This window comes from Lonchura striata, chromosome 1, assembly GCF_046129695.1.
Source record: "Lonchura striata isolate bLonStr1 chromosome 1, bLonStr1.mat, whole genome shotgun sequence".
Lineage (NCBI taxonomy): Eukaryota > Metazoa > Chordata > Aves > Passeriformes > Estrildidae > Lonchura > Lonchura striata.
The window spans coordinates 81,404,973-81,432,040 of NC_134603.1; the positions used below are offsets into that span (position 1 = coordinate 81,404,973).

General features: G+C 38.6%; 1 protein-coding gene across 8 annotated transcripts in view; it reads left to right on the forward strand.

Moving 5' to 3' along the window:
• CDH18 (cadherin 18) overlaps positions 1-27,068 on the forward strand; it is a 526,665-nt gene that overhangs the window by 385,722 nt on the left and 113,875 nt on the right. For 7 of the 8 annotated variants that reach the window (XM_021526413.3, XM_031503961.2, XM_021526412.3 and 4 more), the window contains 2 exons: positions 343-637; positions 6,997-7,116. In XM_021526413.3, the coding sequence (XP_021382088.2) occupies positions 343-637; positions 6,997-7,116 (415 nt within the window). The remainder of the gene's footprint in view (positions 1-342; positions 638-6,996; positions 7,117-27,068) is intronic. The other variant, XM_021526419.3, reaches the window with a different exon arrangement.

Below are 27,068 nucleotides of genomic sequence, written 5' to 3' on the forward strand. Positions count from 1 at the left end.
GGTTTCAAGCAATGAGTGCTGAAAAATAATGACGAGAAGGACTAAAACCAAAACCAAATAAATCAAAAACCATCACAGTTACTAGAATATTCTTGACTTAGGGAAGTTTTCTAGAATGGATGCATAACCCAAGGAATCCCAGTTAAAGAAATTAACTATGCTGGGTGGAAAATTACCCTCAACAAAGTGGCTGTGTTGCCAGAAAGACTATATGAGGAATTATGGCAAAAACTGTGAGAGGTGAAAACAAAATAGAAGGGTGCTGACAGTAATATTATAGTTTTTATAGCTTATGAAGTATTTAATTCAATTTATATGATTTAATGTGTTTTTATTCTACAGCTGCATTCCAATTCTGACAAAGGTGATGGATCAGTCAAATACATTCTTACTGGAGAAGGGGCAGGGACTATATTCATTATTGATGACACAACTGGAGACATCCATTCAACCAAAAGCCTAGATCGAGAGCAGAAGACACACTATGTGCTTCATGCCCAAGCTATTGATAGACGGACAAACAAGCCACTCGAGCCCGAATCTGAGTTCATTATCAAAGTGCAGGATATCAACGACAATGCACCAAAATTTACAGATGGACCATACATTGTTACTGTGCCAGAGATGTCTGAAATGGGTAAGGAAATAAACTGTGCTATTCAACAGTCCTTTAACAAGTGCAAATGCCACATACTCTTTGTCAAAGTTATCATCACATCACTGAGTGTATGTTAAATATATTGGAGTTAAGAAGATATGAGAAGAAGACATTAAATAGAACCAGTATGTTACCTGTGGCTTTCATAGTAAGATAACAGTATGCACACACACATGTTGGTTGTAAGAGAAGAGTCTCAATCTTGAATGCTTTAAACATACATTCTTTGGCTAATTGTAGTTTCCATTCTAGAAAAAAGATGTATTCCTATATCCTCATTCAACTGCACATTTTAAGGCATTCCCTTATGTCTACATAAGCAGTCTATACAATTCACAGAGTTAAACACAAAGGAACAGTAGTTCCCTGGATTATTTTAGACATATGTGTCTTTATCAAGTTTCTTATAAAGTGAACTGACATTTAAAAAAATACCTATCTTTGGTTTTCCCTGTTACATAGTTCAGATATTCTTATTCTATGAGGTGCTGAATTATGCAATCAGTTTTCTTTATTTATTACTTCTCTGGTGTTGAAGTTAGTTTATAACTTTCCTCTAATAGAAGAATTTTTTACAAGGACAAAAGTGCAGCATTTCTGTGAGTAATATCATAAATCCAGGACAATTAAACAATACATGTTTGTGTGGATTACTAGTGAATGCATAGAGCTTCCAGTATGAATATTGTGGCTCTTCAGCTGTCTTTAATATTTCACTGTGGCACAAAGCTTTACTGCTAGAGTTGCAGTTCATTTCAGTATCATCTAAGTTTTTATCTCAGTTATTTCTCATTACAACACAGGCTGTCTTATCGAGTAATTAATTTCCTTTACCAACTGTTTCCAAAAATGCATAACACCATCTTTCTCTTTCTTTGGTTTTCTTTGTCTTTAATGGAAACCATTTATTTGATTCTTTCCTTCACATTTTGAGGCATTTTATTTTATGCATAGGAGGAAAAACAGTGGAAGAGAGATCAATATTATCTTCAAAATCAAAAGTAGCTGATGTAATAAGTTTTATTTGTATTATATTCATGAAAGATGTTTTTGGTTTTTTTTCATCTTCTCAATATTGACCACTCTTACATAAATATTTGTCATAATTCTGCAGTAATCAGAATCTGGTATTACTATTCAACTACATCATACAGGTACTGTTTTCCAAAGAATTATTTGAATAATCTGTAATGATATTTTGCAAGACAGAGTGGATTATGGTAAACCAATGAAGTTTTACAAGTGAAATAGAGAATTGATGCTTATGTTTTATAAATAAAACACTTTACTGGTTGTACTTGAGGCAAATTATTAAAATATCTATTCCATAAGGCTTTTGTCTTGTGTGAATAAAACTGGATTTCCATATCCTAGCATATAGGCATTCTGTTATAGGTATACATTATATTTTCATTTCAGATTTATTATCTCTATTGTCTTTTTTCTCCTATTGATTTTTTTTTTGTATTTGTTGCATTCTGAAAGCATTTTTACTGTCTGCAATTTTAGGAAGACTAATTATATTACTAATTCCACAGGATGCATTCTTTATGTCAAATGATGGAGATACTTCTGTCACTTTTATTAGTTCTATAATTAGCACATATTTTTTGACATTTACCTGTGGAGTCTATATATAACTGAACTTGCTGTTGTTATTCTGTGAATTTCTGAGGCTGCACTCCAAATATTTCTTCTGATTTTTACATTATCATTTAAAAATCTTTTGATGCTACTGTCTCCCTGCAACAGTTCTCATGCTAAGGGGCATTATTTTTGATCTCCATTATTTTGCTTAATTTTAGCAGAGGGTTCTTGTTTATCTCCTCAAGATCTGAGCTGCTATTTTCCCTACAATTTGAACTGAATCTAGTTGTAAAAAATGTCAGACATTTATGGCTTTTCTTTTTCAAGTCACTGACAAGTAACTAGAGAAAAGTTTTGTTAATTTTTTTAGCAAATATTAGATCAGTTTTCACTGTGACACAAAATAAACATACTATTTATGCTTTATGTACTACTCTGTGAGAGATGAAAGAAAATTTCTATTCCTTGGCTTCAGTGAAACTTTTCCATAAAATTTGGCTCAAGAAAAAATTTATATCTGAAATTATTTCTTCTGTAGTATGAAAAACTCAGTTACCTTGATATATCTGTAGTATACTCAAAGGTTTATGAAAGTCATCTTTATGAAAATTAAAAGAAAATAAGAATATTTTCTTCCAGAATATCTTCTGGAAGTCAGTAAAAGACTTCCAGATGTGTTGACAACTACAAAATTAGTGAAACTCTCCATGCTAAATTTTTAGTGTTGAGATAGTTTAGAGGTGAGACTAGATGACCTCTTGATGACCCTTCCAACCCTAACAATTGTCTGATTCTCTAATAAGAAGAGTATTCCCAATAAATTCTACTTAAGAAATTGATAGGCACAGTAGATGTTTCTGAACTTCTTTTGAGAGTATCCAAATGTGGGGTAGTCATAATTTCAGATAATCTGGAAGACAATGCTGTTCATAAATATGATTTTTATTAGAAGCGCCTATTCAACTTCCTGTGTAGTGAAATTCAATTACTTTTTGTTGAAGTTTTGGTGGTTTCAGACAGTACTAAGAATTCCTTTAGTTAGGAAGAGAATCCCTGCATTTATTAAACTTCATCTTTTTATCATTTCTTTTAAGTTTTTCAACATTGATCCATTTGAGATTTAATAGTATAGACAACTATGAAAAGTAATGCATAAAAATTTTCATTCTCAAAAAACATATTTTATAAAACTGTCTCATTAAAAAATATAAGTTTGTCTTCAGAGACAAATGGCAATATTCCTTTTCAGCATTTCTTTGACATATAATTTCACAAAATTTTTATTGCAAACTATATATTAAAACAAAAAAGAGAAAACCAAATAGAAGTATTTTGAAATAAAAATACAATTTCGTTCCCCAACTGAATAACCCTTTTTATATACTAGAAAAACTTTGTAGAAAACTTACAAAGTAGAATTCAGAGCATACAGACATGTTTTACAGCTCTTTATAGAATATTAACTAAGAAAACAGAATACCCAAAATATAATCTCTGAAATATAGTTAGAAAGCATATGAAATGCTAGTTGTATCTGAATAAACAGAGACTACAGTTGGGGGAAAAATGTAATTTTTATTTCTTAAATGGAGAGACAAACTTCTTTCATACCAAAACTTTCTTGACAGGAACTTTCACATTGAACTAGTAAAGAATGGAAGGTATGGGTGTGATGTTCATATCTCTCCTCTGGTGTCCAGAGAAATTACACCCTTATTTTTGTAGCTAGTTACTTTTTTCTTTTTTGGACTTCATAACATTTAAAATAGCAAGAGAGCACTACTGTGTAATTCCCTATCTAAATCCATAATGACACCTATCTCAACCACAAAAAATTATGCTGCATGTAAATCATAGAAATGTATCCAGAACTGTGATTTGTCTGTTGTGCAGATGAGCCTGAATGATGCTAACTTTGAAAGGAGTTGTTAGAAGGTAAAAGTACCCTCTTTCTTTTTTTTTTTTTTTTTTTTTTTTTTTTTTTTTTTTTGTAAGGTATTCTAACCTGCAGCTTTCACAAGCTGCCATTCCTCTGTGCTCAGCATCTCTTTGGTAAGAGATGGGCCAAAGGCTCCTATGGGGATATTTTATAAAATGCTGAGCCTGGTAGTGTAAGATAGTGATCAAGTTGAGCTTCTGAAGTTCTGCATTCTTCTGAATGAGAGGTTGAGAGGTAGGATGGGAGGTTGAGTTAAAATTTGCAAATCAAAGGGTTCTTTTAGGTAGAAAGAGAGCACTTTGCCACTATTTGATACTAAATTTTTTATCAGGTGTTTCTTGGAGGAGCGTTACAGTTGTGTTAGAAAATCACTGTGGCAAATTTTTGGATACAATGGCATTCCATTCACATTAGAATGACCAGTCAGCTGCTTGTATCAGATGCTGCCTTGCACTGACTCTTTCTTTTCTCTCACATCAATGAGTAGTACAAGCACTAAGATTCTTTTAAAATAAGAAGAGAGAAGAAAGTCTTCAAAGGAAAGAATTATTAAATCACAATATTTCTGATTTTTTTTTCTTCTGAAATAGCCAAAATATGTTTATCAAGTTCATGACCTATCTTGATTTCCTAGAATTCTAGGGAAAAGTACTAATGAAAACTCACACTGTTGGTAACTGTTTTCGTGGAAAAAGGAAAAACTATAGGCAAAAAGATACAGAGGTTGCCCAGCATTCTGAATAGAATAGCATATCTAGTTTACTGGATATGCTTTATACCCGTTGAATGGATATGCTATACCAGGTGAATGGATACGCTTTTGTTTTACACAACTACAAAATAAAATCATTCTGCATCCATAACCTATTAATCGTCAGTGATTCCACAAGGTTGAACCATACATGTTCCTCTCAAGCTAGAAATTATTTGCAAACTGGGCCACAGAAATATATCATTACAGCATTTCAATGCCATGGACCAGCAGGGGGAAATGTCTGTTCCTGGAAGTGACCTCTTTTTCTATGTTTAGATATCAAATAAATAGACTCGAACTGATTTCTAGAACATTTTAAGAAAAAAGACACAAACTTTCATTCACATTGGTTTACCTTTCCACATGAACACAAACACAGTATTTTAGTTACCTAGAACATTAATATCTGAATAATTGTGAACCTACAACTGGCTCCAGCTTGATTTTATTACAGTATTCCACTTCTAAGTCATCCAAGTATCCTTATACTTGTTTTGTTAATACATTTATCTGTGAAACTGTATATACTTGGGCTTTTCAGAGACCCAAAGACACTGTGTTTAAGTATGCAGACCATTTGCATGCAGTTTTACTAAGTCTCCAATAGAGATAAAAAGAGCAACTCATGATGTCCAAGTTAGCATGGTAAAAGTGAATGAAGAGCTTCTCAAAGAGGGTAGAAACCAAATCTCTGAAGGTCTGCATGCTTAGTTTGCTGGACCGGAAGTGAGACTCCATGGCTTTACATACTTCTAAATTAATAGTATACTGAGGGTGAGCACATTAACAAATGTTTCTGTGCAATAGATACTGATCTAAGAGGCTGAATAACTGGAACTGAGAAACTGATGCCTATGCCATCCATACGTATTTGTGAAATCTTATTTTAGATTAGCTCTTGCCTAGTCTGTGAAACATGTGCCTATTAGCAGTCAGAATAAATCAGATGTGGTGCTAAAGCACATCTCCTGGTTTAGTCGCGTTGGAAGAAATCTAGTTAGCATGCTCTGAAATTGTTGTATAAAGAAAATCAAAGCGCAACAAATGAAGGAGATCAAGGGTTTCAATTCAAAAACATACTTCTCTCCACTAAATGTGAAATTGAAAACCTCAATGTGGTACCTCAGTGGCTAATTTAGATGAGAGATGCAGAGTTATGTGAGAGTATCCTGCTCTGTAATAATTATGGTATTTTAATGCTGGACCAAGGACCCTATATAAATCTGTGTCTGAATAAAGATAAACAAATTGAATGAAGTCTGAGTCTTTATTAACTCACAGTCTTATTCTTACTGATTTCTTATGGGAAGTGTTTGGCAGTGATAGCAAAGATTCATCATTACATGCCTTGAAAAATGCACTAGAATTAAAAAATCACTTGTCTTCATTCTATCTGTGAAGTACTTATGCATTTTATTCTCCCAAAAGGGTTGCTCATAACTTATCCCACCTAGTGATATGCTAGAAACTGTGATTTTATTCTTCTTGTGCTTTTATTACTAGCATAAAAAAATTTGTCTTTTTAACTTATCTTTCTATTTTGCATCCTCAACAACTTTCTAGAAGTTATTTCATTTTCAGATCTTTGATGCTTTCCAACAGCTAGATTTTTTATTCATTTAGTGACTTTTGTTCATTTGAGGGCATTTATACAAGTTACTTTGAATACTTCAACTTTCATTTATATTGTGGATGAAGATATTCCTGAAGTCCATAAATCTGTGTTATATAAGTCAATATCCAGTTTGGGGTCTATGTTTATGAACATATAAATATGCATGCTATGTAGCTACTATTTATATTTACGTCTCTGCAATTTCTGTTTAAATTTGTATGTTTGTAATCACTTTACACATACACATATAATGACATTTTTTTTTTTCAAATTAGTGTTAACTATTTTTCCTTAAAAAATACTATAATGATAACATGTTATTAATCACTCCATTTTAGAATGTGAAGACTTTAGAGACTTTTAAAAATTAAAAATGTATTTGAAAACATTTGTTGGAAAATTTTATTTATTGGAAGTTAATGTTTATTTTCCTGTCTATACAGGTACATCTGTTCTACAGGTGACAGCCACAGATGCAGATGACCCCACATATGGAAACAGTGCCAGAATAGTGTACAGTATTCTTCAGGGACAGCCATATTTCTCTGTTGACCCCAAAACAGGTGGGTATTTTATCTTTCCGTTGAAATTATTTAGCTAATATGTTGCAGTTAACTAAGTCTGGTAGGTGAAATGCAATGTACACAATGCAGATATATGGACTTTTTTTTCTTAGTGTTTTTATAGGCTGCTTCTTTAGCACTATGAAATTTATAAGTTTCTATGTTTTGCTGAATACTAAAATGAGCCTGCTGCGTACAGAATTAATTCTGCATCATGTTATGATGTGAATCATTCAGCCAAACTGCAATAGCACTTCTTTCATCATTTCAAACCTCTGTTTAGGAAGCGACTCGAGTATGCCTAACACGTGATTTTCAATTCTTTGTTTTGTCTGAAGGATAGGCTTGGGAGGATTAGTGGATGCATGTTTCAACTCATGTGCCAACATAAATTGTTATAATTTGTGTTCTTTATAAAACTACAGGATTGCCATTTAACTGGAAATTAATTATATGATTTGAGAAGTAGAATAAACTGAAATATTTATGCTTAAACTCTATGGATCACCGTTTTATTTTTTTCTTTTCCACAAAGTGCAAATCATGTATAATGTATCCAAACTGTTTTATTTAAAGAGAGGAGAAATGTCTTTTGGGGATGGGAGTTGTTATTAGTTTGTGACTTTTTGAAGAGCATTAGTATGATAATGATATTAACGTGATTATACATTTTTAGTGTGCATTTGACGTCCTCAATAATTGGTAAATAAAATTTAAGAGAGTATATTTTTATATAAAATTTTTAACTGTTTTTCCCTGTCTATATCAAAGCTTTAATACTGAGGAGGAAAAATAAAGCACACTGAACAGTGTCGTTTTCCTTAGTTAACTGTAGAGAATAATAATTGAGTTTTTGAATGTGCTGAAGTGAAATAACTATAGATTAAATAGTTTCCATTTTACTGTTTTTGCACTTAAGTCTCTTGGCTTGTGTACACTGGTCTCTTTGGCACTTGGAGGTGTACCCTGGTTTCACTACAAAGAGGTGTATCTGTGCCATCTCAGAGAGCTTTGAGGTTAGTGCTGCTTTGATTAGGAGACCGAACTCCATGACCCTCAGAGGAAGGTCTCTCTATACCTAAAATTTTCTATAAATTTGTGGGCTCATGTTAGAAAGGCCTAAAAAAAGAATGGAAAATCTGTAGTACAGTCTTCATGCTCCCCTTGCCCTTAGAAATATAACTAGTTCATATTTCTAAAACTGTTTAGGCACACTGAGGCAATGGCCTGCATTTTTTATTTTTATACTGGTGTAGAACTTGTATTCTGGACTTGCTATTCAGTCAGTGAAGAATTATAATGGATATTCTCTGTATCAAGTCTGTATCATACAAGAAATAGTATTGCAATGAAACAACAGATGATAGTGTGTTTTCACTCCTCAAGAACTAGGCTTTGACAAGGATTTAATAACACTTTATAAACTTAAACTCTTTTTCATATTTGTCTAGAATACAAAAATTATTCTGATACTATAATCTATGAAAAAGTGAAAATTAGGTAAATAGTACAACAGTGAAAAAACAGGAGAAAGCTTTTTGCTTTTATAAGTTGCCTTTTTATAATTGTAGAATAACAGTTAATTTGGCATGATAAAATGGAAAGAAGACTATTGGAAAAGATGGAAAAGCCTTTGTGAATAGAGTTTTTCACTATGAAATTTCACTTTGAATTTTTGGGATTTAAGACTCATTTTTAAAAATATCACTCTTCTGAATTTGCAAGCATTTCTGTGACCTTTTTTTTTCCTAATACCTCAATTGTTCAATTCCAGTTTAACTATGCTTTATCTGGAAGTCTTCTGAATTTACACTTACATGCACAAGCTTCCTTTACAACAAAGGAGATCTAAAAGAGGGAAAGGTCCTGACAGTCATGACTGAAAGTTGTTTATGTAGCCTAAAGATCTCATATCATGATCAGCAAAGTTTCTTGAAGCTATCAGAAATAGATATCAGGCTCTAGTGTGAATACTCATCTTAAAAAGTCTGCTACTTCTAGCTTAGTACTGCCCATATTTGGTTTTAAACAAGTTAATATCTGAAGACTTTAAAGTTATGGATTTTTAGAAGCTTCAGTTAGAACAGTTTAAATAAGATTATAGAATAAGGCTATATAATTCATGCATTTAAAGTATAATAAGGGAACAGCACCAAATTACAAACTCTGAAACAGCAAAAAAGTGTGGTTTTGGCAGAAGAGCTTTGTCAGCTTATCTAATAAAAGGGTCTTCTTCACACACTCAAAGTGGGGCAGAGGAGCAGTGCAGGGAGACTAAAAACCCACTGCCTTAAATAAACTGGAGCCTGAGCTCCTCCTAGGGTTGACCCAGGATAGCTTCAGCCCCATGGGCCAGGGCTGAAACCCATCATGAGTAATCAAAAGGAGATACTGCTCTGATCACCCTTCTGACTGAGAAAGCTACTGCTTACAGGCCTATGGGACACATCTTGAGATGCAGATAATGGGAATTGTGCAGACTTATTCTTAGGTATCTAGAGGGAGGACCATAATCAGGAAAGAGGATGATTGAGATAGAGTAGGGAAAGAAAAGCAAAAGAAAATGGAGAGGTAAGAGGATAAAAGGACCCATCCATATGCAAACAGATGTTGCTCAGCAGTATTATCTGGCCATACCCTGCCCTAGATCAGCAGTCTGTTCTGTGTTTTATTATGCTCCATTTCCAACTCCATTTCCTGAGTAAAAGGTCTCTCTTGTGTGCATGTGTGCATGGAGAATTAAGTGCTAGCAGCTGGAGCAGACAATGAGTCAAAGGGGTCTGGTGTGTGTCTGGTGTCAGCAAACTGGAAAATGCAGACTGTAAGTATATTACATGGGTGTCTATGCCAGTATGGTATTGCTACAGGGTCAGCAAGCTGGATGAGTGGTTTGAGTAATGGATATCCATTTGGCCAAAAGTCCAGACTAGAAAGCTCAGGAGTCAGCTGTTGGATAAGTCAAGACCAGTGTAGAACAACTGCATGATATGTGATTTGAGCACACTGTTTGTAGTTGTGCATCTCTGTGCATGAGGCAGGAGGAGACCAGGGAACCACAAGCCAACTGGATGGCATGGGGAACTAAGAGCCCAAGGGGTCCAGGTACTGCTACTGGATGTACTCAGTGTGTAAGGCTGTGGGGTATCAATAAGTGTGTAGGTTGAATGGAGATGTGGGACTATGTCCAGGATAAAAAGGAGGTCTGTACCTGGAACTGAAGGGCAGCTGAAGGCCCCAGAATTGTTTGTCCAGATGGCACTTAGTGCAAGGTGCTTTCTATTGGATAGACCAAGTATGGCAAATTACTGGAGCAATCCATGCTGAGTTTGTGAGTGTATTTCCAGTTATAAATTGTTCTTCCTTCTGGTAAGCTGAAGGAAAAAAAAGGCTGTTTGTGCTGTTTGTGTTTGAGTGCTAAGCCGTCACATTTGCGTGTCACCCGTTGCGTGTTGCATCTGTGTATGTGCCTTGCGGGAACAGTGCTTGTCCACACATTGCTTCTAAATCATGAATTAAAAATGGGAAGGTTCAGCAACCCCATCTCCATCAGGCTACCAACAATCTAGTTTATTAGTTGATTGACTTGAAGACCTGTGCTTTTGTTTTCCCCTGGGGAAAAATTGTGAATTGTCTGCATAGAAATTTGCTGCAACTCTGTAATTTTGGCTGTGAATGTCAAAACTCCTTTCCATGAATAACCTAAAGTTTTAAGACTTTCAAAAATCCTTTGATATTGAATGGTTCTCTATGAATTGCTCTTTATTTGGTTTTATTAATTACTTTTGGTGCAATTGTAACTAGTTATGTAATTAATAATTACCTGCAGTAGCCTCTAGTGTTTACTGTTTGTTTTCCTCCCCAGCTGCAGCAAAACACTTTGCTGAAATTTTATAAATAAAAATGCACTAATAATGATGGAAAGGGAGAGGGAAGGAGGCAATTTCTAGATCTTATGCATATTTGCAAAGACTATGCATATGGAATTGTATGTTTTCTAAATATTCAAGGAAGCCCAGAAAACATGAAATGCTTATAATTTTAAAGTATCATTAACTTCTCTGTAAAGAGAAAATAAAAACCAAAGTTATTAGTGAACAGTGGAGCAAAGAATTTATTCAGATACTTAAGTGTTTTAATATGGTTGTCCCATCTTCTACTCACAGCTTTTCACATACACATCCCCCTCATTATCTGTCTTCAAACACTGAGCATCTTTTAAATGCCTAAATACACATCAAGACTTTTTTCCAGGAAACTTGAACTGCAAATTCATACTTCCACCTTTCCCAAACCATGAGATCTTTTGATCCACAAACTTGATCTAAGATCGATCCTTGCTTGTTTATTGCTTATGTCAAGTGTGGCTTATCAAACAGCAACAGACAATATTTGACTGGTAACCCAGCCTCAGGAGCATTTTTGTTTTCTGAGGAAACCTCGAATTAGACTATTTGCTTTTTGTTGCAGCTATATCAGCACACTTTCTGTTGCCACTTGCTTTAGGAATGAAAGTGAAACCTGTAGTCCAATTCCACTGCTTACATGGTAAATCCTATCTGGAGTATGTTAGTTCCACACAGCTCTTTTCAAGTACGCCTGTCTTTCTGAATCAAATATGCAGAGTAAAGTAACCTGTAGGGCACATGTATTTTCAAATCAGAAGTTCTGCTGCAACTGTTATAAAATAAGAAATATAATCTTTATTCATTGAAGTTTTGAATTTAAGTGTAGACATTGGCAGGATGGGAAACTCCTTTGTCATAGAATTGAATGTAGAAAAAGCCTCAGATATTTGTATTTGTATTTAAAATGTTCTGCTGTTGCAACAACAATATTACAAAGATCTTAGTCATGTATAAGATTGGGGTTTTTTTTGTTTTGTTTTACTTTAAGATATTAAATAGTAAAGAAATATGTATTTCTATTTATCAAAGAATGTCTCTGCAAATTAGTCCAGGGTAATCATTAACAAGGAGATGAGTATCAATTTCCTTCTGCTTTCTGTCTTCACAAGATATGAACAATAGCTTCAAGGATCCCTACAAAAAATTACCTACCCACTGATTATCTAGTTTGGTTCCTGACTGAGACCACAATACAAATAGTAAATAAACAGTCAATGGCTAAATAGATGCTTCCAAACATAGAGATGAGTCTTATAAACACCAATTACCTACCCTGGAAGTTCAAGACTTTTGTCTGACGTTCCCCCCCTTGCACAGCCCCCTAAATATCCTAGGCTAGCCCAGAGGTAAGCAGGCTGTGAGGGGAGGAATACCAGGAAATGGCAAAGATTTCCAAAAGAGGCTCTTACCCCGAAATACATTGGTTCAGCTCTCTTTATTCTGTGGTGTCCAAGAGGAAAGCGGTGCAAAAGAGAACGAACAGGAAATATCAGGGGTCTATATAGACTTTGGACAGGGTGGGCTTCTCTGGCTCTCCACCAAACCCGTTGGGGCAGGAAGGAGGGGTCCAGGGTTATCTTGATCAGAGTCACAGGGTCCCGGGGAAGGGGAAATAGAGTGCCCATGAGCTCAGTGTAACACCTCCCCCTTATTTGTTAAACAAGCTTACAGGAATTCACTGGGCTCGATTCAACCCTGAATATGGGTTTCCTACCACCTACAGCTGGTGGCGTAGTCAGGCCTCCTCAGGTTAGCCAGCTCTATGTGGTTGACTTCTGAGGCAGAAGGTACAAGACCCTTGATAGCCTTGAAAATCAAGTGATGCAGGATCCCAAACACCAAGGTTACAAGGAATAAAATAACAAGGGGTAACAAAATTGATTTCTTTAAAAGGGGAAAACAAACATTTTGAAAACATAATAGTTTCTGTTCCTGCCTGAAGGAATTCACGCTTGGGAACATTCTTCTTCTTCCATCCGGTGGCATCTTCTCTTTGAAGTATCAGCTACTTGCTTCCTGTCCCCTTTTGTCTGACCTGGATTCTTGGGGACAAAAGGTTTCACACACTTCTGGGGAATCCACCAAGGGCCTGAGGGAGTAGCTACACACACATAGCCATGACCCCAGGTTACAAGTTCCTAGGGACCATTGGTTTCCCAAGTTTCTGGATCCCTAATCAAGACCAGGGGATTCTGAGACAATTTGAACTGCTTGCTACTGTTAAAGTGACGTACAACAGGTGGACTCATGTCAAATGAGCAGTTCAGAAAATTGATGTCAAACATGGCTTTACAGAGCCTCTTTTGTGGAGACATCCACGGAGCTGAGCTGTTTTGTTTTTTCAATACCTGTTTGAGCGTCTGGTGTGCATGCTTGACTACAGCTTGACCTGTGGGGGAGTGGGCAATGCTTGTTTTATGTTCCACTCCCCACTGTTTGAGAAAATCCAGAAACTCCTTGGATATATACGCTGGGCCATTATCTGTTTTGATCATTTTTGGAACCCCTAATACTGAAAATGCTTGCACTAGGTGTTGTTTGACATGTTCAGCCCTTTGTCCTATATGAGCAGAGGCACACACTGCACCTGAGAATGTGTCCACGCTTACATGAACGCATTCAAGGTGGCCAAAACTCTGAATGTGTGTGATGTCTGTCTGCCATACCTCACAGCTGCTAAGGCCTCTGAGGTTTACTCCCATGCCCAACGATGGCACGGCCTGGAGCTGGCAATTAGGACAGTTGGTCACAATGGCTCGAGCCTGACTCCGTGTTATCTGGAGCTGTCGAATCAAACCTGGCACATTCTGATGGTAGTACTGGTGACTCAGCTTTGTCTGTTGGAAAACACTGGGGAGATGTGCTTTTTCGACTGGTGCAGCAAGGGAGTCTGCTTTGCGATTCCCCTCTGCAATCTCACCTGGAAAATCAGTGTGTGACCTTACATGCATCACAAAGAATGGATGCTCTCGGTGAGAGATTAAATAAATCAGCTTTGAGAGCAACCTGAAGAGATGTTCATTTTCTATTTCTTTGAGCACAGCCTGCTCCGCCCTAGACACTACTCCTGCCACATAGGCAGAGTCTGTCACCAAGTTGATTGGCTCAGAAAACTTTTCAAAAGCTCTCAACCACTGCAGCCAGTTCAGCCACCTGGGGGGATCCCTCCACAAGCTCAACATCACCTTCCCAATGCTGAGTCTGTGGATTTCTCCACGTCATCACCGACTTCTGGGAAGTCCCAGAGGCATCCGTGAACACTGTGAGAGCCTTGAGTGCCCTCCGGCTCCTCTTCTCTTGTGGAATAAGGTAGAATTCCTCATTGAACAACTTGTGAGACCGGGCATGGACTGATATTTGTCCCCTGTAGTTGTCCAGAGATAACTGGAGACTGGCATTGCTCTGGAGCAAATGCTCAAACATCCCTTTGGTCAGTCTCTCAGGAGAGTTCCTCCTCCTCCAGCCTGACTGGAAGGTGAATACATGCAAAGTCACACCCTGCTAATTCGCACAACCTCACCCTGGCCTTCTGAATCAGCTTTGCTATCAGCTCTTGTGGCCTAGTGATGGTTTTGGATCTTTGGAGCGATAGGAAAACCCATTCTATGATTAAGAGTGGATCTTTCTGCCCCTTAATCCACTGGAAAATCAACCCGTGCAAGTGTGGCAGCTTTCCTAGAACAATGAACTGGAAAGGCACGTTTGGGTCACACCAATGTGCCTGCCTTTCTGACAAGGCCTTCTGTGCCTTTTCGATTGCTGTCTTTGCTTCTGGGATCAGCTCCCTGGGGGAGGCCAGCTGCCTCTCCCCCTTCAATAAATTGAAGAGAGGGTCTAGATCCTCATTTGTGAGGCCTAGCCAGGGCCTTATCCAATTCAAAGATCCACAGAGTGAGTGGAGGTCTGCTAGTGTTCTGGGGTTGCAATTGATCTCCAATTTCTGAGGGACAATGGTCCTTGCAGAGATTTCCAGGCCCAGGTATCTCCAAGGTGGCATTCTTTGAACTTTGTTTTTCTGTAATTGAAATCCAACAGCAGTTAAAACTTCAACCACTAGGTTAAGCGTGTATTGGAGTATAGAGTCATTGGGAGCACACACAAGAACATCATCCATGTAGTGAAGGATGATGGTATCCTTTCTCTCTGCATGTACCAGAGACAGTAGTGCTGCTACATACTGTTGGCATATGAAAGGACTGGATTTTAGACCTTGGGGCAAAACTTTCCAGTGATAGCCTTTCACTGGGGCTTCCCAATTGATGGTGGGAACCAAGAATGCAAACCTCGGGGCATCTTCAGGGTGCAATGGAATTTGGAAGAAACAGTCCTTTATATCTAATACAGCTAATTTCCAATCTAGGGGGAGCATACCTGGACTAGGCATGCCTGGTTGGAGAGGTCCCATGTCCTCTACAATTTTCTTTATTTATCTGAAATTGTGGAGCAATCTCCACTTGTCTTTCCCAGGCTTCTTTATTACAAAGACTGGGAAATTCCAAGGCCTGACTGTCTCTTGCAGGTGTCCTTGAGCCACCTGCTCCTTCACAAGTTTCTCAAGCACCTGGAGTTTGTCACTACTCAAAGGCCACTGTGCTACCCACTTTGGGATGTTATCCAACCACTTTAGCTTGTGGGCAGGGCACCCCACAGTGGCTACTTCCAAAAATCCTGCGGTGTCTTAGGAATGATTAGCTGGACTCCCCACTGGGACATGGTGTCGCTCCCCCACAGAGGAGCCTTATAGTCTGCCACAAATGGGTGAACACTTGCTAATTTCCCATCAGGTCCCTTAATTTGCACAACATTTTTTTTTAATTTTTGCCAATGTGGTTCCTCCTATACCCTGTTCCCAGTGTGGTGGCCACATGGTTTTAGGTATTACTGTGATGTCTTCACCTGTGTCCAGAACCCCTTCCACCTGAAGGTGCTCTGACCCATGTGCTAGGTTGCATGCCATCGAGGGTCTATTCTCTCCTACCACCTCTGCCCAGTAGACTTCTGGTGATTTTCCTTCTACTGTTATTTCTACTGGGATGGGGACGGCTTGTGCCAGAATTTTCCCCTTTTCTAGATAAAATGGAGGGTGTACGCATTGTGCCAACAGCATAATACTGGCTATTTTTCCCTTAGTGGTCATGGAAACTATTTCAATCTCTGGAGGTGTGTATGCTGTGTCCCCAATAACAAAATACTCACTGTCCAGTTCCATATCGTACGCCTGCCGGTCTTGTGAGCTGTGTGACAGGTCCACTATAATAACTTTCCAATCAGTGGATCTGAAATTAAATCCTTTGGCAGTCACTAGGCGAGGTCAGCCTAATGGCTGCCAAACCTTGTTAGTTGTACATTTTACATTTTTATTTTTCTCTCCCCCCCACCATGATTTCCACCCTCCCCCCTATTTGTTAAGAGAGAGGCATTTTCCCGTGGGGGTCCCGCTATATTTATGTCTTTGCACGTAATTGCTGTAGCAGAAGCACGCTGGGAAATCAGTTTTTTTGTTTGTTGATCTGTCTCTGGTGCTGGTTTGGAGGACAGTTCTGGCTAAGTGTCCTGGTTTCTTGCAATGCAGGCAGATGATGTGCTGCAGCTCTTGTGATGACATTGGTTGCCTCCTTAGACTTGGAGCAGCAGTGGCAACAGGCTGTAGTTCTGCAGATGTTGTATGGCTGTCAGGGGTATCGTGCAGCTCTGCTCTCCTGGCACAGACATCAGTCATCTGAGCAAGACTAGGTGCTGGGTCAAGAGGAAGACTGAGAAGAATTTTGCGACAGGTCTTGTTTTCATCCCCCTGAGCCATTTCTTTAATCAGCTCTGTTTGTACTCTAGTGTCTTGCACCTGTCTTTCCACCTGGGTTCTTAAACGATTGACAAACTGTAAAAAACTCTCTGATGGAAGCTGTTTAATGTTAATATAGCTGCCCTTTGCCTCAGTTATTGGTAACTGGTACAATGCCTTTTCTGCAGCATTACAGATTTTTTCCAAAACCAACGTAGATAACAGTCTGGTTTGTTTTTCTGGGCATTGTATGTCTCCTGCACTGCACAAATGATGCATTGTAATAGGATTGCCATCAGTGTCTATGGCCTCACCAGGCGTCTGTTGTATTTCTTGTAAAACTACTGTCAAAGCTAACTTCGACTTACTTTCCCATATCTCATACTCAGAAGGTGTTAGTAAACATTTAAATAAATCAGTGATATCTTTAGGTACCATTTCATTTGAATTGAACCTTGCCATTTAAAAAACTCACTGGACCTTCCAAACTCTCTGTATTTTACAGATCTCTGTTTTGTCTCTATATGGTAGTGGTTGGTATGTTCTGGTACCGTTTCTCCTTGCTAAATAAACAACCGGTGCTGTAGATGGTATAGGGTCCTCGGCAGGGGCAGGGTTCTGTCCCCCCCGTCACTTCCTGGGTTCCGGTGAGAGGCAACTCCCACCCCTTTTCTCGGGGTGCTGGTGCCACTGTGGAAACTCTGGCCCCGCCCCGGCTGTGAGCTGCTGGGCTGCACTGACCTCTCGCCACCCTGCTGCCCTCAGTGCCGGGGCTGGAAGCTGTGCAGGGGCCGGCCCTGCCCCCGTTCCTGTTCCTGGGGAAACGCGGGAGGGACGGGTGGGTAGGGGCAGGAAAGGATTGTGACGGGGAGGGGGAGTGGGTCGGAGCACATGGTCGCCGCCGTTATACTGCCGTGTGTGTTTCAGAGGCATTGCAGGGTGCTGTGGAGAGAAATCCTCGGAGAAATCCAGACTATATTTCTCAGAAGAACTAGGTGATAGAGGAGGATACAGGGTGGGTGAAGGGAATTCAGGGCTGGAATACTGAGGGGGTGGATAGGTGGGGGAAAAGGGATTATTCGGACTGTGATTCTATGTCTGTATGCTCCTTTCTGCTTCTAAAATCCTTTTTCGGGCTTGTAAAAATATCAGAATAAAGCGAGAAGCTTTATGTTCACCATTTTCGACTTTTAAAGCTAATATCTGTCCAATTTGGTCCCAAAAAGAAAGCGAATTCAGTTCTTGCACAGTAAAATTTGGTGTTTCTGCTAGTAGCCAGCATACGAAATGCAGGAGGAGCTTATTTGAGAACGGTACATTGTTTAAAATATTGCTAAGGTATTTTAGTGTGCTCTTTTGTTCCACCGATACTTTTGCACCCATTATTTTAATCGTATCGCTGGTCTATTCTCCACCAGACTTCGTAACACAGTACGAATTGTTTGAATTCCCGCCATCACAGGATCCAAACGGGGGCAGTGCGGGGGGAATGGGCGCTTGTGCCGCCGCAGCCGGAGCGGCTCCTGCCCTAACTCTGGGACAGGGGGTTTCCCCTGCTGCTGTGCCACAGCTGCTGTCTCCCTCCCGTCACTGCACCCCCTGGGAACGCGGGTCTCAGCCCGCCGGCTCCACGCTGGCGTGCGAAGGGTTCCTGGCTTTACCCCCGCATGTAGCTTCCCGCAGTCACTATGGTAATAACCCTCCCTGCCAGACGCGATTCCTGGGGTGACGCGATCGGAGGACTTACCACGCCTGTGAACTGTTTGGGGTCGTCTATGAACTCGTCTGGGATCCTTCTCCAGCCGGCCCGCCTGGGGTACACAGTCGAGGTCCCCGACCTTTCCCTGTAACTCAAGGCCTTTAAAGGCAGCAAGAGTAATAGGGCAGTTGACTGTCTCAAAAAGCTACCAAGATCCTATGAAATAGTACCTCCAGCTTCTTCGTGGGCTCATGGCAGCACACGTTGGGGGCCAACTGATGTTCCCCCCCTTGCACAGCCCCCTAAATATCCTAGGCTAGCTCAGAGGTAAGCAGGCTGTGAGGGGAGGTGCGGTGGTGTGTTTTTCTTTCATTTAATATTTGTTCAATATCTGTTCACCCCCCCATCCCTAATCTCCTCCTCTCCCCAGTTGTCAATCTTCCCTAGCTCTCCCCTAACCCCCTCATCTCCAAGTTGTCAATCCTCCCTTTCCCTGCCCCTTTCCCTGGAACCTTCCCTGTCATTCTTCCTAGCCCCCTCCTCTGCTTCCAGAGCATTCCCTGTGAGGCTCAACACCCTATTGATTACTTTGTGCTATTCCACTCCCTTGCTTCCCCTGATAGGTTTGTCATATGTTAGTCCTGCCCTAAACTCCTCCCCTGCTATTCCCTTATTGGTTGCTGTTCCTATACCCCTCCTCCTGAATTCTTGTATAAAACCTCTGCTCCCGCTCCTGAAGAGGTCTTGGGGCTCACTGAATAAAACCATCCTGTTCACCCCCAAGTCCCGTGTCGCCTTCGTCTGTCCCTGCGTCACCAACTGGGACAGCAGAGCTTTGCAGGGGGAGCGGCCGCCCGTTCTCTTCCCTCTCGCAGCCCAGCATGGCACCGCTCGGGGTGCCGCGGCGAGGGGAGTGCCTGCCGCGTCACAACAGGGAGGAATATCAGGAAATGGCAAAGATTTCCAAAAGGGGCTCTTACCCCAATATATGTTGGTTCAGCTCTCTTTATTCTGTGGTGTCCGTGTGGAGAGCGGGGCAAAAGAGAACAAACAGGAAATGTCACAGGGTCCCTGGGGAAGGGGAAATAGAGTGCCCACGAGCTCACTGTAACATTTGTCCACATCTGTAACTATTCCTATACATTTTTTTTATGTTCTTGGCCATGGTTCATATGGGAAAGGCAGGTTTTGTGGCATTATAGTAACAAGAGTGTAATTTTAAAGTTGCATATGTACTCCTCTGCAAAACAAGAAAAATATATTGTTTATCAAGTTATTCACAAGTTTAATACCGCTAAATAAGCATGAATACTTCATAATATAATTAAGGAATTAACCTATTAAAATAAAGTTATTTTAGTGGTGAAATATTTATTATTAATTTAATGAATTAAGGCCCACTACATCTTCTTATAATAGACAAGAGAATTTATACTGCTATAAAGACAAACTGAATAAACTTTCCAGTTCAAAAAATATCATTCTTTTTATGCTTTAGTAGAACAGTCCGTCATGATATTCCAGATAAGAGTCTACTGTCCTAATTGAAATAATGATCAGATATTCTATGACCTTATGTCCCTGCATGCATAGAAAATCATATCAGTTAAGAAAATAATTTCAGAAATCAATTTCTGCCACTTTCTTGAACAAGCATCCCTATTTTTCCTAATAAGATTTTTTAAGTTGAAATATCTTTCTTAGTGACATCTGTTTAAAATTAGCATGTTTACTGGGATTAGTGATTTCCTGCTGAAATGCAGGTTAGTTCATATTGGACTGCTAAATGAATATGAAAATGAAGTGCATTGAGTATCTCATTGCATTCTGATCGGAGGCTCCAACAATTTTTAAATAACCTTACAGTGCCATAGCAGTATCTTACATAAATTGAATACTTCTACTCTGAAGGAATATCGCATGACAACCCCCAAAATCCACAACTAAGGCACCACAGCCAGTTCCCAGGCTCATGTAGAGGTCTTAAAGTGAACGTAACCTCATATATCAGTTTTTGGAGATGGGCTTTTAAACTGTAATTTGAAACCATGTGTGTAAAGGACAATATAAAGTGGGTGAAGGGCCTGGAGCACAAGTCTTATGAGAAGCAACTGAAAAAGATTATACTGGCCTATCTGGATGTTCTGGTTTGAAAGCAAAACCAGTGAGAGACTCCAAGTCAGAAATACAATTTATTGGGAAAAGGGAAAAAGACAATAATACATGCAATGATACAAAAGGAAGACCACTGACCATGTCAGAATACAACCTGACACCCCTCTGGCCAGTGTGCTGGTAGCAGTCCAAATTGGAGTGGCTGCAGTCCTCTTGGAATGGCAGATGTGGTTGCTGTACCTTCTCGGAAAACTGTGGAAAGGCTGCCTCTCTGTCTAGAAATCCCTGGATTTATCCAGGTGGGAATGCCCAGTTCCTCCCCCTGGGCGGAGCATCTCACAATGGGCTGATGGTATTCTGAGTCATGAAGCGTGTCCTTAATCACCTGTTAAACAGAACTGTCTCCTAGAATGTGTTATCTCTGAGTCATGTGGCAAGACATTGATGGGCCTATTAATAGGAGATAAGGAAAACTGCCCAGAGACAACTCCTACTCGGATGGTAATAGGAAACATTTTCGTCTTCAGTCTTGGACACTGGAGTGAAGGAAGCTCAGAAGAAATCTGATTGTTCTCTATAACTGCCTGAAAGGAGGTAGGATATAGCATAGTGGACGACTGTCTCCCCTCACAAGTAACGAGTCAAATGAAAATGGCCACAAGGGGGCCAGGCAAGGTTTAGGTTAGATATTAGGAAAATACTCTTCACCAAAAGGGTTGTCAACTGTAAAATTCTGCTAATGACACATTCTTCTTGGGCTAGATAAAGAAATACCTGTGATGAAACTTCAGAATTTTACATGTGCTTGCACTGCAGAACACTTTTTAATAGCTATTGCTGAAAACTCCAACTTCATTATATGTGATTGGTTTCTACTCAGTACCAAGGGGAGGTCACAATGAAGAATCAGTTTGAAAGTTTATTGTAATGAGTGAGACGTTTTTCAAAAAATGTGTAGGATTAAAATAACATGATTTTGTGCATAGGTACTGAAATTTTATCTTGAAGTTCTAATAGCTGTATTTCATATTCAGGTTTCCATAGGTTTGATTTCCCTCAAGGAATTTCTGAAATGTTGTAACAGAAATTGTGTCTCTAGTGTAGACCTTTTCCAATGTCTGCAGTTCACTGACAAGAAGGTCACTAGGAATTCAAACTCAAAATTTGAAGGAGTCTTTCTTTGTTTTTCTAATTCCACCAGGTACTGTACAGTGTGCTCCTCCATTCCTGAAGGAACAGAAATATATACATAATCTAAAAATATTGCCATGAACACTTGTTTGAGAGTGTCATCTGTCAGCTCTCAGCTAAGAGTAAATATTGTAATGTCTTTTGCTTTCAATTTAAAATAAATATTGGAATTTCTACACCTACAGTTTTGACACTTTAAAAAAAACTTCTCTGAACAATGGACTTAATTCTCACACTTTTCTTTTGTGTTCAAAATATTGATATACTCTTACTGTTTTCTAAAGAGGCATTTGAAGAATAACTTAGACCATCAGACAACATAAAAATCTGCTGGTTCTTTTAGATTTTTAACTAGAAAAATTTCCATTTTGTATAGTTAGAGATTTTGTGTGGGCATTGGTACAACTAAAAACCTTGTTGCTTAGACCTTGTTTTCCATTATCATAGAAACAATGCAGAAAGTTCTTTGCTAATCAAAATTGTACAGAATGGAGAGGCAGAATGTTTTGTTCAACGTAGCTCAATTTCACTTAGGGTGACTGATATTTGGTGGTATGTCATCCCTCTTATGTATCCTTATGCAATTTTTGGCATAAAAGTTTCCTCCAGGAAACTTTGTGGAGCAGTCTTTGCAGGGCACAAGATGGATTGGTCACTCATCAGGAACAGTGTTCTGGCACTGTATTTTCTTTGTTTGATATCTACCAATAATTTATCTCCCATATAGTTAAAAAGGACAAGCATAGGAGGCAGACAAGCTGGGAAAAAAGATTGCCTAATGTTCTAAACTTGTTTTTCTTCTGTGAGATGAACCATGTGATTTGGACATTGAGATCAGAAGTAGGGAAGAAACAATTCCTTGGCTTTTCCTCTCTTGTTTGTTTCTGTGTTTGTTACTCTTTCCCCATCTAGTGGTGTGAACAACTACCCTGGAACATCTTTGCTGCTCTTCAGCCACAAGTTGTTCTCAAAAAAAAAAAAAATTTATATCACCCCCCCCCCCCCAAAAAAAAAAGAAAACACATGTGTTTCTGTAGCCATTAATTGGCAATTGACAAGTTCCCAGGCTATAATATCATTTTCACTTCCTAACCACGACTTCTGTACTGTGTTCCTTTTGTTGGTAGACATTATTTTATTTTTTATATTTTCCACTTAAAACATAATGATATCTTAATCTGGGCTAAGCCTGGTAGACAGCTCAGACACACACAGCCTCTTACTCGCTCCCCACACAATGCAATGGGAGAGAGAAAAGGAATGATGCAAGTGGATAAAGACATTTTAATAGGGAAGGTAAAAGTAATGTAATGCAAAGGGAAAAAAGGAGTTGATTCACCACTTCCCATAGGCATGCAGTAGTTCAGCTCTCCTCAGGAAAGCAGAGGTCTACCATACATTACAGTGACCAGGGACAACAAATGCCATAACTCTGAGTGTCTTTTATTTCTCCTTCTTCTTCCCACTTTTCTTGCTTTTTGCGATTTCATGCGATATGGAATGTCCATTGGGTCAGCTCTTCCAGGTGTGTTCCTTCTGAGCTCCTTGTGCACCCCAAGCCTTGGCAATGGTGGAGTGGTGTGAGAAGCAGAAAAGTCTGTGTTGATGTAAGCACTCCTTGACAAGGCTAAAATATCCCTGTGTCGTCAGCACTGTTGGTGTGACAAATCCAAAACAGCACCATATGAGCTGCTATGGAGAAAATGATCTATTCCAATCAAGATCAGTGCACAGGTAAAGCACTGTTTTTATTTATGTTATCAGACTCAAAGTCCTGAACTGAAAACAGTGAGACATACACAATGTAGGATAGATTCTGTTGCCACCTCCTTTAAGGTCTTTCTCTTGGATACAAAATTGCTCTCTGTTTACCATTTAATATCTTTGCTTTTACTTTCTATTAGACACTGGAAAAGACTCCTAATCTTAATATTTGTTAGGCTTGGTTTTTTATACTTCCAGACATTCATATCTTTTCAGAGATATTGAGAGCTGTAAAGAGTTTGTTCTGTTTTAAAGGTCTAAAATACCATGCTGTATCTCTTAGAAAAATTTAAAGATCTTGCTATGATGAAAACATTGCATCGCAAGTGCCTGTAAAATGTCTATTTCTCTAGAGTAGAGGTATTTTTATAAATCCATGTTTATGTCTGTATCTTTGAACCTTACACAAGGCAGATATGAACCAATAATTTAAGTTTGCTGTTTTTAAACATAGAAGGCTTATTCGTCCTAACAAAGTATGAAAATTACATGTGTGATAAAATGTGTTTAGAGAAAGGGAATTAATAAGATTACACCCTAAAACAAATAAAACATTACTGTAGTTTTTAGCTCAGCTGGGATGAGAATCAGGACAGTGGCTGAGAAGATTGGTGCACTAGACTGTTAAAAGGCTCTGCCCCAGGCAATACTTTCACAGATCAGTCTTTATAGTTGTGAAATAAGGAGGTGATTTTGCTGTCTTTAATTTAGTTAATAGGTGTCCTTTTCCTAGACAAGAGGTTATTATTTACATACCTATTTCTAGAAGAAAGAATCACCAAGGCATTGAAAAAAATTTGTCCCCACACACAGGCTTAAAGTTTTGGCTAGAGAAATGAAAATAAAATACAGAACCAGGCATTAAGTTGAACTTCACAGGGGCATCCTAATTCATAGTTATGTCTCCTTCTTGATCCACATTTCCCTTTTCCAGCTTAATTTTCCCTTTCACAAACTCTTACATATATTGCTATAGTTGAGGATATATTTTCAGAAATACAGTTAAAGGTGACAATGGAACTTTGCAGTGAAAATGAGGCAAAGTGTCATTGAGGTTCTATTTCAGGGGTTGTTATCTACCAGTTTGGTAATGTTAAAATGTCTGCTTATGGTTGGTGATACACTGTTTATATATATTTTTAAAGGACCTAATTCCTTGCAGTTCTGTTTTATGTTGTTTTAGTTTATGTTGTTTTATGTTGTTTTTGATTTATTTGTTGGGTTTTCTTTCAGATATATTGTGTTAATAATGTTATTGCTTTAATAATAAGCTTCAGTAAGGTCAGATTTTTGCCATTCATATTTTGATATTTTATGCTAATTCACATTGGAGTGGAGAAGACCAGTAGTGGTAGACATGTGAAAAGGAAATTATAAATACAGAACTGCTTGAAGATACTGTTTTCTTTTTTATTAATGTATTTATTTTAGTTTTGAAATTCTCACAAATCCTGTGGTTTAAAAACAGGGCTAGTCTCAGAATTCATGAGTAATCTACATTAGGTCAATAAATGTATGCATCTGCTTTCCCATCAGTCTCGCCTCTTAGAACAATGCGTACATTTTCAGTTACAATTTGAATAAATGTGTCTGATAACATCTTGCCTTGCAATAGACCATACATAACAAAAAACTAGTATGATGACAATGATTTGCCAAGGAAGTATAAAGAAGTATAAAGAAAATGGTCCTAAAGAAATCTTAACCAGCAAAATAATCTATCTGCAGTTGAGATGCCTTTCAAGAAAAAGTGAAAAAAAACTTTATAAAATTAACAAAACCTCCATATCTGTTGGCCATCTATATGAATAAAGAAGCACAGCATATATATAAACCAACTCTACACCACCTTTACAGTAATAACCAAGAAAACATTTGGGGACTGTTATAATTCAGTTCATACCTGATGAGAAAGGGAAAAATAAATTACTTTCAGAAAACATCAAGAAACTTGTGATTTATCCAGGAAATTCAACATTTGCCAGTTGTATGACAGCATTTTTCTTGTCTTGAATATTCAAATTTGCCACCTTCCCACCATCAGTGCCTGTGCGAGTGGGGAATATGAAGTCTTACAATAAATTTAGTCCATTTCCCTTGGGTGGTGTTCATATTTTCTGAATGTGCTCCACAATGAGTTTTCATTCCCTTGCCAGCTATATCAAGACCAGGAGCTGCAGCTGAAGCAGTAGAAGTAGGCTTTCCCTGGTCCCTAAGACTGAAGATAGACTCTGATCAAACACAGTAACCAGCAAATTCCCTTCTTTGTAACTGCCTTTATGAGTTGTCATCATATTTTTAAATTTAAAATTTAGGAGAGACTTAACCAGACTTCCTGAGACTCTGTAACTGTATTTCCAGTAGAAGATTCTGTTTAGTTTTGGTTTTGTTTTTTTTTTTAATTTTTTTTTTTTTTACTTATCTTTGTTTACACCTACATACTGTGACTTGACTTGTGAATGATAGCAAGAATTATTTGTTTGGTTTGGTTTTTTTAGAAGAGTTAGATTAGTCAGCATGTGTCAGCCAGGCTGAGGTAGTCTGTTCCTTTCCCCAGGTGCTTCCCCCTAAGGAGATGCCAAGGCCTGGGACTGGAGTTGCTCCAGTGCCCCGGCTGGGGGTGGCACAGGCTGCCAGGACCTGCCATCACCATACCAGGACCCCCTGTCACCTGGCTCCTAGAAGCTGCCAGGCCGTCTGGTGCCCTGATAGTTTTGCAGGTGCTGCTCTCAACAAACTTCTGTAAGATGGATGTCTTTATTCATATTTTAAAACCATTTTTAAAACTCATCCCTCAGTCAAAAAAAACCCCAGAACTTTTCAAATTTGCAGTTAGTACATTCCTTATGCAGTATTTTAAGCACTAGGTAAAGCCCCTGAAAATTCTCACACTAGAAGAGGCAAAAGCAGTTTTATGTTCACTACCCATTGCAGAGGAGTGAAGCTCTGTCTGCAGTCTATAATTTAGGTCCCTAAGGAAGTATTTTTTTTCTTTTTCACATAGTTTTGTCTTGTTTTTCTCTTGGCACATTCTTCAGGATTAACGTTTCAGGATTGACATTTTTTATTATATTTATAACCATGATTCAATATTAACGTATTCTAAAGTTGCTGATCCTCTTTCTATTTCCTTAGCTGGTCCTTATTTCCTTCCTATTTCCTTATCTAATTATCAGTATTTCTGTTACATAATATTTTCAAAGCATGCCTATGATGTTTTCAAGGAAAGGTTCAACTCCATCTGTAACACTAGGAAAGGTGCAAGAATAGAAACCTGTCTGGAATTTGGTGAAGCACTTGCAGTCCCAGAAGCAGATATAGCTATCATGGGAGAAATCCTAAGGGAAGCGGGTAGATGAAATGCAATTTTATTCTCTCCCAAACTGTTCTTTCAAGAAATAGATTTTAGATCAATAGATTGCATCCAATTCCCTGTATATATAACCACCTCTCAGTTAAACTTTCCCTTACTTGAATTGAAGATGAAAATACAATGAGG